Below are 13,099 nucleotides of genomic sequence, written 5' to 3'. Positions count from 1 at the left end.
CTCCTGAGACTAAGGCGCGGTACAGACCGCCCCTTCAGGGGCGACCTGCACCAACCCCTTTCCTCGCCAGATTGGGGCCAGGGCAACCTCACCAGCAACCCAAAGGCCCCAATCTGGCATTTTTCAGGACCATGGAGAAGCAGAAAAATGCTACTTCTCTGTGGTCCCGAAAAGGGGTGTCCTTGGGGCTTCATGCCCCAGGACCCCCCGACATGGCTTCGCTCCTGTGGCCATCTGGTTGCTACGTGGGAATGAAGCTTGCAGCACCACAACAAAAAGGAGCTGCCTAGAGCAGCTCCTTTCTTGTGGCACCGCAACCAGGAAGTGGCGTGGTTATGATGCCATTTCCTGTGCATCATGTTTGGGTGCTCAGCAGCACAGCCAGCATCATAGCAGCCCCCGTGTAGATGGGAGGCTGCCATGTGCCAGCACAGTCCTGTACTAGGGTTAGAGAGCGTGCGAATGGTGCGTGATCCCTAACCCTAGTATCAGCTTTATGGTGGTCTGTACCATGCCTCAGAGTGTGTGACTTGCCCAAAGACATGGCTTTTCTGCGACTGAATGTGTGTGACTTGCCTGAAGTCAGCTGGTGGGTTTTCATGGCCGAGCTGGGAATTGAACCCTGGTCTCCAGAGTTGTAGTCCAACACTCAAACACTCAAACCTCTATACCATGCTAGTGTGTGGGGGTGGGTGGATGCATTTAATAATATTAATACAATACCATCTAGGTATCATAGAACAGATTTCCCAGTAGATCCAGTGCTACTAATCACATTCTGAACATTTTAATATTACCTTGTTTCCAGTATCCCCTTGACAACACCCAAGAGCCTCACACAGGATGCACATCAGATGCAATGCATCCTCTCCCTCTTTATATCTCTCTACACTGTGCAAAATGACTTTTACTGAGGAAGAATCAATAAGCAGGAAATAGTAAAAAGGGAATAAAAGAGCTATTAAATGTCAGTTACAAAAGGGTATATTGCCTAATGCCTTTTTGCCGATACCATTTCCATATCCTATACAGAGCAATAAAAAAGGTGTTGATCTAAGGTGGAAAATATTTCTGTGTTCCAGTTGAAATCAGCCAGAACAGATGTACTGCAAAATGACTGGACATTTCCTTTTAAATTTCAGGAATAAAAATGAGCATTCTTCTTCTTAGCATAAGAGAGAGGGTGGAAGGGAAGGCGGGGAAGAGAAATCAGTACAGACAGTAATATCAAGAACTTGCTTTCCATGAATCTAAATTGCTGTATTATGTTAACAGACCTGGGGAATTTCAGTGGCCGAACAAGAAGTGCCGTGTCGGTGAGGGAAGGTCAAGGCGTAGTTCTGATGTGCTCTCCTCCACTTCATTCACCAGGTACAGTCAGTTAAATTTTGTATTGATATGCAACTCTTACTTGTTTATGCATTCAACATGTTTGGCCTTGAACATAATTCATTAAAGGCTGGTCTGTGCACAGAATAGACCCATTAGCGGCTACCAAAGAAGTTGGTCATCTACTCTAAATGCCACTGAATGGCAGCCAGGTTTCTAATGCCTTCTTTCCTTTCTTTCCCAGCTATAGGAACAGCAGTAGCAGTTAAGGCATAGTAGTTTCCTCTCAAATCATAGCAGGTGATTTCTTTCAGTTCCAAAACTGTTCCAAATGTCATTGATCCCCCTGCCGTACAAAATCATGAATGAGAGGCAAAAACCAATAATAATAAGCTTTATTTGTTTGAAGGCTCTGTTTGAAATCATTTTATTCCCAGTCCCAGTACACTCTTTTAAAACAAAAAGTATTACAGGGTCAGATCTAGGGTGCGTCTAGATGAATAGGACTGTCCCATGGCTGTTAAAATAATGCACAGACCTCTCTATTCCCCCACAACCCAGCCACTGTATCATACCTGTTTCATGGTTTCTTCTTACTGGTTCAATTCCTGTCCTCCTTACACAAAACAGGAAGATCTAAAGGGGAGATTCTAAGGGTCCTTGGGGTCTTCCCCCTGCTGTTTCCATCACATCTTGAATTGTTGTATGGAGCAATATATATATTTAATAGAGTAGCCTAGCACAAATGTATTTACATGATGTATAGATGTGGCCTCTACAGTTCATTGAATTAAGCTTGCCTGTTTCTGGGCCTGGTAAGATGACTCCAGGAATCATATAAACACATTGCTGTTGTGTGTCTTCAATTCTTTTCCAACCTATGGCAGCTCTTTTCTTGGCAAGATTTGTTCAGAAGGGGTTTGCCTTTCCCTTCCTCTGAGGCTGAGAGAATACAACTTGTCCAAGTCACTCAGTGGGTCTCCATGGCAGAACCGCAATTCAAACCCTAACCTCCAGAGTTTTAATTAAATGTTCAAAGCACTACACTTTGCTTTTTCTTATATAGGCATATACTCTGCAACATTTGACAGATCAAAACTGGGACAAAGGTAACCTCAACTTGTGTTCAAGGTGGCAAAAACTATTCCATGAGGTAGAACACACAAGATAAGAGCAGCTGCAGTAGTTTGTTTTAGCCTGAGCTTACTGGGAAGGGCAAGATTCCACCACTCATCTCCTCCATTTTCCTTCTGAGCTACCTGAATTCAAACTACTTTTGCCCTTTAAATTCATTTTGCAGCAGCTGAAGTAAGCTGAGGAGAAAGGAAGAAAGTAGTAGAAGAAGGATTGGGGAGAAAGACTGGGGAAAAGCAAATCAGGATTTCGATTATCTTGGAGGATTTATAGCAAATCAGCAAGAGCTGCAATAATGATAAGAAGATCTAGAGATGGCTCTAACATTAGACCAGCGGTTCCCAAATTTTGTTGGGCCACGATCCCCATTGTGGACAAAAGTCCCGCCCACGGCCTCACTGATTGGTTGGGAGGCCAAGAAGGGGTGGCACTTTCGGCCACCTACAAGCCCCAGCGGCCTTTGCGGGCGGAAGTCCTGCCCCTTCCTGGCCTCCCAACCAATTAGGGAGGCTGCCAGGGGAGAAGGGGTGGGACTTCTGGCCACAAAGGCTGCTGGGGTTTGCAGTCCCATCCCCGTCCCCTTCTCCTCGCAGTTGTCTGGCAGCCAGGGAGAGAAGGGGAGGAGGAAGGAGCCCCGACCCCGTCCCCTTCTCCCCACGGGTGCCTGGCAGCCGCGGGAAAAAGAGGAGGAGGAAGGAGCCCCATTCCCGTCTCCCCACGGGAGCCTGCACCAGTGCCAGCACCTGCGGGGGGGAAGGGCAAGAGGAGGCAGACACATCCCCGTCCCTTTTTCCTTGCATGGTGCCTACGCCAGTGCCGGCACCCACGGGGAGAAGGCGAGGGGGGAGGCAGGGTGGATTCCCAACCTGGCGACCCCTGAGAAAAGGTCTAGCGACCACCAAAGGAGGCCCTTCTCTCTGTCCCACCATCCTCTCAGGATCATTTAGTGGGAATAAGGGAGCATGCATTGTCAGTAGCTGCTCCCAGGCTCTAACTCCTTCCTTACAGAGGTCAGGATGGCCCTATCCCTGCTCTCCTTTCCACAGCAGGTAAAAACATTTTTGTGCCACCAGTCTTTTTAAACTGATGAAGGTTGGGCTGTCAAATGCTGTGCAAGTCAGATGTCAGATTTGTATATCGTTTTTAGTATAGTTTAATATATTTAATGTGTAATTGTTTTAACTTTTACATTGTTTAATTGTTTTAAGACTGATATTTATACTTGTTTTAATGTGCTTGTGTTGCTGTTTTTTAAATTGTACTGTTTTGACTATACTGTTTGACTATCACAACCTCTTATGATATTGAACTCCATTTTAAGTATATCTCCTGTGAAGAAATGATTATCAAATAGAAATTTGCTTACTTATCTGTTTGAGGTATAATATGGGTTTGTGTTTTTGTTTTTGTTCTCTTTAATTGAGTTTTATTGATTGGCTCTTATGCTGCATATTTGACAGCGGTGATAAATTTAGTCTGTTCTAATTAAATGAGAAGGGGAAACCTTTGTTTATATTTGCACACTTTTCAACAAGAGTCATTGATTTTCCCATTTACCTACAAAACTAAGGTCTGAAGGTCTGACCTTCCAGGTGGAAAGGGGATTTTTTTTTTTATTTCTTGTCCTTGCAGCAATTGGTATGTGTTGTTTTTTTGCTTCTATGCAATTTGGACTGCTGCTGTTTTCAGTTTTCAAGATTCAGTTGAAATGGTTGGCTGTTCAATGGTCTGACAGCCCTGCCCCTTATGGGTAATACAAATGTATATTATTTTGTAGCAGCTTAGCTGTCCTGGGAACCAAGGGTGGCTGCTAGACCCATTGCTATGGGAGTCACAAATCGATCCTCAAATTTCCAGCTGCTTCCCATGCAGCATTTTGAACTGTAAACATTCTGAACTGTCTTAATACAATGGTGTATATACAGTACATATATACACTGACACATACCCTCCAACATTTCACAGATGAAAACTGAGACACATAACCAGATCATGGTTAAGATGGCAAAAGCAATTAGTGAGAAAGTATACACAAGCTAGGAGAGATTGCAACAGTTTGTTTTTGCCTGAATCTACAGGCAAGGGCAATATCCCAGTCCCTTTTCTCCCCTTGCCTTTGCTTTTGCACTTTAAACTCACTTTGCAGAAACTGAGGTAAGGTGAAGACAAAAACGGAAAGTGAAAGGAGGAGTGAACAACTGGGACATAATAATAATAATAATAATAATAATAATAATAATAATAATAATGATAATAGGTTTTATTTATATACCGCCCAATCACTGGGAATCTGAGCGGTTTACAATAGAGGGGATAACAGATAGTTCCCTGCCCACAGGCTTACAATCTAAAAGACACGACACAAAAGGAGAAGGGAATGGTGAGGGAGGGAGGGAATCAGGTCCAGCATTCTTCTCTCCCTCTGAGGCCTGGACCAAGGCAGATGGACCGGAGGGAGGGCTCTTCTTCTTCAGGCTAGCCCCTGATGGAACTGGGCCAGCCTACTCTCTCCCTCAGAGGCCGAAAGATGACAGTTAGGGAGGGAGGAGCCTCTTTCTTCAGGCTAGCCCCTGATGGTACTGGACCAGCCTTCTCTCTCCCTCAGAGGCCGAAAGATGACAGTTAGGGAGGGAGGAGCCTCTTTCTTCAGGCTAGCCCCTGATGGAACTGGGCCAGCCTACTCTCTCTCTCAGAGGCCGAAAGATGACAGTTAGGGAGGGAGGAGCCTCTTTCTTCAGGCTAGCCCCTGATGGTACTGGGCCAGCCTACTCTCTCCCTCAGAGGCCGAAAGATGACAGTTGGGGAAGGAGGAGCCTCTTTCTTCAGGCTAGCCCCTGATGGAACTGGGCCAGCCTTCTCTCTCCCTCAGAGGCCGAAAGATGACAGTTAGGGAGGGAGGAGCCTCTTTCTTCAGGCTAGCCCCTGATGGTACTGGGCCAGCCTACTCTCTCCCTCAGAGGCCGAAAGATGACATAGCAGTTGAACAAGTGAGATGATATAGAATTAATTGGGACTGTCCCTGCCAAATCAGGGCAGTTGAAGGGTATACTCTTTCACTGCTGTTCTTCTGTTGGGATACAGTCTGACACCAAGAGAGCTCTTTTTGAACTTGGAACAGCTGAGGATGAAGTGGTTGTAAAATACACTTTTGCTGTAGCAATGAAGTGTTGGAAACTGTTATTTGCTAAGTCTGTAGAGATAGCCTCTTCACAGAACTACAACTGCCAGGATTCTCTGGGGGAGCAATGTAAGTCCAGTTTAAGTCAGTTCTGCATATTCAATAACTGAGTATTCTGTAGGCCCGACAGATTAGATAGTTCAGTACATGGGGGTGCTAAAAAATTTTTGGCCCGATCAAGAAGGGGATGACCATGAGCATGAAACTTACATGTTATTCCACATATTCACTTCAAAGTTTGATGCACTTAGTATATCATTTATCTAGTTTCTTTAATCTTTTCACACACAATGACACACACACACACACACAAAGAATATGATGCCTGGTCATTGAAATACTGCTCCAGTGCTGTATCACCTCTGAGCCATTCCAAAATTTCCTTCTTTTCAAACTCTTTTTATGGTTTGGAAATAGGAAATACTCAGATGGAGCAAGATCTGGGAGCAGGGTGGATGGTCTGATTCAGGTCCCACTTTTTTTTTTTAAAAAAAAAATCCATCATTTTGTGAACCCTGTGAGTAGGTGCATTGCCCTGAAAAAAGAGAACACCTTTCAGCAGCATCCTTTACCATTTTTCTTTCATTGCCTCTAGCAGGTTTGAGTAGTATTCTGCATTAACTGTTTGGGCCTTCTGAAGCCAGCCAGTCATCAAAATACCTTCCTTATCCCCCCAAAAAACTGTGGCCATGACCTTTCTTGCTGGCCTTCGAATCTTGAATTTCTTTGGCCATGGGGAACCTGAGTGCTGCCACTGCAAGGACTGTTGTTTGAATCATAGTGATGTAGTGATGTTTCATCGACAGTGAAATCACTAGATTGCTGAAAATGCTGCAAAATCAACTTAGAGGTATCCCCTTAATTTCACTTCTGGTCACCTTTCAAATATTTTGGCACCCACCTGTCTGATAGCTTCTGCAAAGCCAACTGCTCATGAAAATTATAAATCCGGTGTGTCCCAGAGATATCTCCAATGTCTCAGCATTTGTTTTAGTTGAGGTTGGCCAATCTGCTAAAATCAGGTCATGAACATGCTCAACAATTTCAGAAGATGACACTGTTGAAGGTCTTGCATCATTGGTCTCAAAATCTCCATGCTGAAAGTTGGCACACCACTTCTTCACAGTTGAGTAAGATGGGCACTTGCCCCTCAATGCTTGTGTCAAACACTCATGGATTTCCTTTGGAGGTTTCTTCTGCAGGAACAAGAGCTTCATGACAGCCTGGAGTTCAATGCTTGAAAATGCCACACTTTTCACTGGCATGATTCTCTCAATGACTGTGGCAATACTCCAGTCCACAGCACAATGGGTCTTTTGAATCCCCATGCTTGGAACTAATTATATGTGACAGGTATCCACCCACTGCCACTAACTGAAGTGTCTTTATTAATAAGTGTTCTTATTACTTTGGGTAGTGTGCTTGTTGTTATCTGTAAAATTACTTCTGACCACTCCTTGTTGAACTTGAAGAACAAAAATAACATGGACAACAAAAAGAATAAATAGATAGGTCCTAGAACAGATCAAGCCTGAATTTTTCCCTGGAGGCAAAAATGAGTAAATTGAGACTGTCATACGTTAGCCACATCATGAGAAGGCATGAACAATTAGAAAAGACAATAATGCTAGGAAAGGTGGAGTGAAGTAGAAAGAAAGAAAGACCACATATTAGATGGATGGACTCAAGGAGGCACGAGTATGAATCTGCAAGAACTTAGAAGAATAGTGGAGGATAAGGAATCTTGGAAGTGTCTCATTCACAGGATTGCCAAGAGTCAAGATCGACTCAAGGGTGGTTAACAACCATAACAAAGACTAAGGATTAATCTGGAAGAGACAAATGTATTGTGAGAGTATAGATGAGTGTGTTAAGCAGCCTATCCTTGGCTAGAGGAAGCAAGTGTGGTGGCAGAGTAGATGACCTCTAGCCTACTCCAATTCTGTGTTCTGCTATTTAGCCATGTTGAGTTCTCTTCAAAATCTCTAGCAACACATGAACTTGTCCTCTTTCTCTTTTCTGCTCACTTGTCACTCTGACATAGTAGTGATGACTGTATTGCCAGCAAAGAGCAAACTTGGTGGCCTTAGCTATTCTGGTTCATGCACTAGGATGGTTCTTCCCCTAGGGGATAATGAACATTGCGATGGAAGAAAACTAGCTGAGCTTGCCCAATTAAGCCTGTACTCAAGGCAGTGAAAATGAGAAGCCCCAACATGGAATCCCCTTTAGGGCATTATGGTAGTGTGTTCTGATATTAGTAATATTGACAAGTATGACTCCAGATGCCATAACAGCCAGCTTAAATAGGAGGGGGGAATGGAATAAAGAGAAAGAGAACAATGAATTAGACTGAAAAATTCAATGAGAATTTTTTGCTCCCAGTCATGTCTTTTGTTGACTTTTTTAGACATCCACCTTATGTGTATATGTGAGATAATAATTACAAGATATGCTGGTATGTGAGATAATAATGACAAGAAGGGATTTTTTCCCCTCTCCTCCCTGTGGACAAGTTAGTTGCTCCTATTAGGGAAATATCCAATTTAATTTATATTTCATATATTAGCAATGAATTTAGCAAGCACTTAAGTAAGCTTCACCAATAATTTCTCTCTCAATAAACACACAATAGTGATCCTGGTAAGCTTAACCTACCATATCTTGGGCCTTTAAGATTTTTCCAGTGGTTTTAGGACTTCAGGTCAGTCCTTCTGCTTCAATTGCTTTTGGCATTGGGGTGAATTTGAATCATGTTTTCAGTTTCATTGTGTAGTTCAGTGTGTTTGGGAGTACTATAATTATGTCATTATCATTTATTGCAATTTCTTTTTTGTGAAATGCCCTGGGATATATATCTATGAAGGGTGGGATTAACATAATTGAAGTCAGCTCTCCCCAATTAATGTTTCTGTGGATGACTGGACTGCAGTCCAGGACATCTGGAGGAAATCATTTTGAGAAAGGCTGTCCAAGTCTGTACCATTTCAGACTGCAAATATGAGTTAGATTTCTAGACTGGGAATGATAGAATCTGTAATCCAACATACTTAGATGGAATCAGGTTAGTGAGGGCTGCCTTAAACTGATAAATAAATATACAAGAAGCCTCACTCCTATATTTGTAGGAAAATAGACCATATTAAGTTATTGTTCCAGATTGCTCAAGATGTTATACATTACCATTCATTTTTTTATTGTAATTTTTATAGGTTACATAATGTTGGCGAAACTTAAATACATTATCAATACATTTTCCAGTTATCATAACATAAAACCTGTTTCTATACCTTCTATTTCTGGACATAACAAGAAAATGAACCTTCTTCATTTCTATAGTTCTTCCAACCTCCTGTGACTTACTCAATAAATGATATATCTCTTGTTAATCTTAAAAGAAATTTTTTTAATTGTTTCTTTCACCTATTATTGTCTTCCTTAATTTGTACTGATGGGTATAAATATTAAGTAACAATTACCAAATTAATTAAATTCCCCTTTGCTTACAATTTTCTAAGCCTAACTACTTTTTCACATTACTTTGAGTATACCTTTTTTCTTATCCTCTTTTTCCAAGTCATGCTTAAACTGTCTAAGTCAAATATATACATGAGTCTCTTTGGTCTCTTTTTAAAGAGTAACAGAGGGTAAAAAAGAAAAAAAAATCAAACAAGACAATTGTTTTCAAAAAGACGTAGTTTCCAGACCTTCCATTTTCCTCTTTTGCTAACTTAGTTGATATATCTGCCAAGTAAATTTTCCAGTTCATAAAATGCTTTTCCATTTATTCTTTAAAAATTGATAGAAATTGTCCCAATGTTGGAGAACATGATCTTCCGTTTTGTCTTTCATCCAGCACGTTAATTTGTCCATTTCAGCCATCTCGTATAGCTTGATTAGCCATTGTTCTGTTGATGGTGCCTTTGAATTTTTCCAAAACTTTGCGTAGATTATTCTTGCACATGTTAAAGCATAGAATAAAAATTTACCATTTTGTTTAATAAGATCATTGCTGATCATACCTAACAAAAAGACCTCTGGCTTGAAAGGAATTTGGATTTTCATATCTACATTTAAACATTTATGAATGTTAACCCAAAACTGCTTTGCTATTTTGCATTACCATTCATTTTGAGGCCATTATTTGTTTTTGATCTTTATAATACAAGTAACATCCATCTTATATGTCAAAGACTAATGGAAACATCCTCATTGACCTGTGTATGAGACTCATAAAATCTCATGGGCTTCTCTGTTTCCTGTAAGGTTCTTTCCCATGAGATACTAGGGATCACATATTGGAAATCAACAAACAGTTCACCTTCATAAGATGATGGACTTGCACATTTCCTCTGGTGGAAAGCAAGGATGAAGTGTCCTCTGCTGTCAGCTGCAAAAGCCTAAGGATCATAATATTTAGCATGCATTTAGCATATTCTTTTTAACGTTCCAAGCACTAGTATAAGGTTGTTGAAATGACTGTTTAGGGAATATAACTATTCTGTAAAGACAAAGTGTAGCTGCCACCACCAACACCAACCCGACTTTGTTGGACTGCAACTCCCAGCATTCCTCACTGATGGGAGTAACAGTCCAACTGCATGGGAGGATCACACTTTGCCTACCATGCTGTAAATTACCTCCATAGTTCAGGTTATAACTTAAAGTTAGCCAATTTACTTAAGATGGATATGTTTTGCATATTCCCTGCTCATGGAGTACTATTTTATATCTACCAAGAGAGCCAGAAGAGAAGTGTTCTTAATCAGAAATATACTTGTGGTATTGCCAAAGTAGAGAGAGAAAGACAATGCTAAAATCTCTTTGTTATGGATCAAGAACATGTAGCCCTTCCAGATCATCTTAAATTCTAGCTCCCAATATGCCTTTCCACTGGCTAGGGCTGATGAGGCTTGCTTACCAGAAACATCTGGAGAACTGTGCTTTGCCCTTTCCATCCATAAAGGAAGCAAGTTTGCCCCCATCGTGGCTAACTAAGGGTGGCATCCTATTGGTGACATACGCAAGTGTAAATTGTGCATGATTGTGAAAGTGGAATTCAACATCTGCTACCATTGCTGTTGGATGATTGTGGGAGATGGGAAAGACCTTGACCCAAAGACCCAAAGAACTGATAGCCAGACCAATGGATGCAAGTTACAGTACAAGAAAAGAAAGTCAGTGTTAGGACTTTCTGATGGTAAGAGCTGTTCAGCTGTGTTATAAACTACATTGGGAAGTGGTAGGCCCTCCTTCCCTGGAGGATTTTAAACAGACATTGGCTGGCCATCACCGAGGGATGCTTTAAATATGGATTACTGTATTGGTAGGCAGTTAGGCTACATGTTCTTTGGTCCATTCCAACTTTACAGATGGGATAATGCTGTTCTTCTATATCAGTGGTTTATGATTTATAGGCACTTTCTTTCTTTTTCTTTTTTTCTTTAGTCATACATGTATATAATGTGTATGAGAGAAGGAGTGAAATAGATCAGGGATGCACAGGTTGCAGATAGAGAGACAGATCAACAAGCAGACAGGTGGATATTTCCACCATACCCTCTTAAAACACATCTATTTAATAATTGCAACGTGTTCATACTGCTTCACAGTATCTTCCTAACTAGCCCAGGAATAGCAAGGTGAAGACTGTTAAGCTCTAACTATAATTGATTTCAAAAGGGATAACTCAGGGGAGAATAAATCTATGGTGACAGCATTAATGACTGGGATCAGGTGTGAAAGTTGCATGGCTGTAAACATGTGTTAATGTTCAGATTAAAGATAGAACGATTACCTACACATATCTATGTACTCACAGCAATTATGCGACTTTCCCACTCTCTAATAAGGGACTATTGCTTTTGTAGCAATGTCAAGAAGTTTCTCGGTGTTGCTGGCTTTTTTTTTTCTGGCCAGTGTGTGAGCTCTTCTGACAATATGATAATTAATTGCACCCTTGGTACTTATAATTTGCCCATTCTGATCTGTTGCGTTCCAGCCTTGTGAAAATTAATTCCTGAACAGTTCATTATCAAACTAATAATTTTTCATATAGGCATGGTTCTTAAGCCATAGCATGAGGCCTGTCATCAGACATTTCTCTATATTTAGGAGCTAAGTTGCTACATTTTTATGCAGTTCTTTCCCCATCTTCTTCTCTCAAGATACAATTAAAGAGTATATTTAAATCTGAGGCTGAGAAAGGATGACAGAAGGCATTCTTGCAAAAGAAAACTATTTTCTGTGGTTAAATTCTTTGTGACTATAGAAGAAGTAGAGAAGCCTCCTTTAAACAGAGGTTGAATGGCCATCTGTTGGGACTGCTTTAATTGTGTCTTCCTTCACGGCATCCATCTTCTGTATTCAAAAAGCGCATCTTCATTTCAGTGACCAGAGAAGCTAACTGTAAGGTGTATGCAGACAGAATTAACATAATTTCCAAATGTAATCATAGAATAAGTAATGCCCTGTCCTGTAAATTTGTGGGCTTTACCATGATTTGTTCAGAAGTCAAACCACTCTTGAACCCCATCTGGTTTGCCCACCCCTCTCATATACTTTCACTTTAGGCCCTTTCAGCTTTCCCATGAGACTAAACATGATGGAATTCAATATCCGTTTTCTCCTACACACGTCTGTGCATTCTTTAGCCAAGCAATTATTTTTCTCCAAAACACTACAACTTTCATCAGCTAACCTACCAAGCTTCTGTTATATGCCAGCCTCAATTGTTACTACCTCTAATATTTCTAAATATAATTTTATAGATTGTATGTGTTACCAATATAAAATAAAAACAGCAACCAAAACCCCAGAAAGCCATTATTTATGATAGGATCTGGCAGAATCCTGACACAGGGAGTTGGACTGATCTTTTCCAACTCTGTCATTCTATGATTCTATGTAAATCTTCAACTACTTAGTCCTTACATATGGCAATGAAAAAATTCTATTATTTTTCCTTTACTGTAGGGGGAAATGAATCTTTCCATTGCCGTATCTCAAAGTATTTCAGAAAATTATTCTGTATAGAAATATGGAGGGTGCACCAAAAATATGAGGGGGAGGGCTATAAGAATTCATGCCAAAAACACTGTTCAGAAACACATCTGTGTAAAAAGTCCAAAATTGGTGGGTTTCGCTCAAAAATGTGATTTTTGAAGAAAAAAACATCTTTCTAAAATCTATTTTTGTGTGAAAAATATTTTTTGCATAAAACCCTGCAACATTTTTGTGCAACTAAACACAAAAATCTCCTTTTAGAAACATACATGTTTTTAAAAAATAATGGGTTTTACATTTTAAAAAACAATTTTTACTAAAAAAAATATACACAAAATTCTCACATATGTATTATTCTTCCCATTTACTTTTCCTGACACTTGAAGAATTTGTTTTTTTACCTAGGAAATGAAAGACATTAAATATTTCTGAAACTTTAATTTTATAGGTCCA

General features: G+C 40.6%; 1 protein-coding gene across 5 annotated transcripts in view; it reads left to right on the top strand.

Annotated features, from left to right (window-relative positions):
• Nucleotides 1-13,099, top strand: part of CNTN5 (contactin 5) — a 934,652-nt gene that overhangs the window by 672,796 nt on the left and 248,757 nt on the right. For all 5 annotated transcript variants that reach the window (XM_089512787.1, XM_089512786.1, XM_089512784.1 and 2 more), the window contains one exon: nt 1,276-1,371. In XM_089512787.1, coding sequence (XP_089368913.1) covers nt 1,276-1,371 — 96 coding nt within the window. The remainder of the gene's footprint in view (nt 1-1,275; nt 1,372-13,099) is intronic.

Source organism: Sceloporus occidentalis, unplaced genomic scaffold (genome assembly GCF_023333645.1).
Source record: "Sceloporus occidentalis isolate IW3139 unplaced genomic scaffold, rSceOcc1.0.p SCAF_2, whole genome shotgun sequence".
NCBI lineage: Eukaryota > Metazoa > Chordata > Lepidosauria > Squamata > Phrynosomatidae > Sceloporus > Sceloporus occidentalis.
The sequence above is the reverse complement of the archived record's forward strand: the minus strand, read 5'-3'. Positions and strand labels throughout refer to the sequence as shown.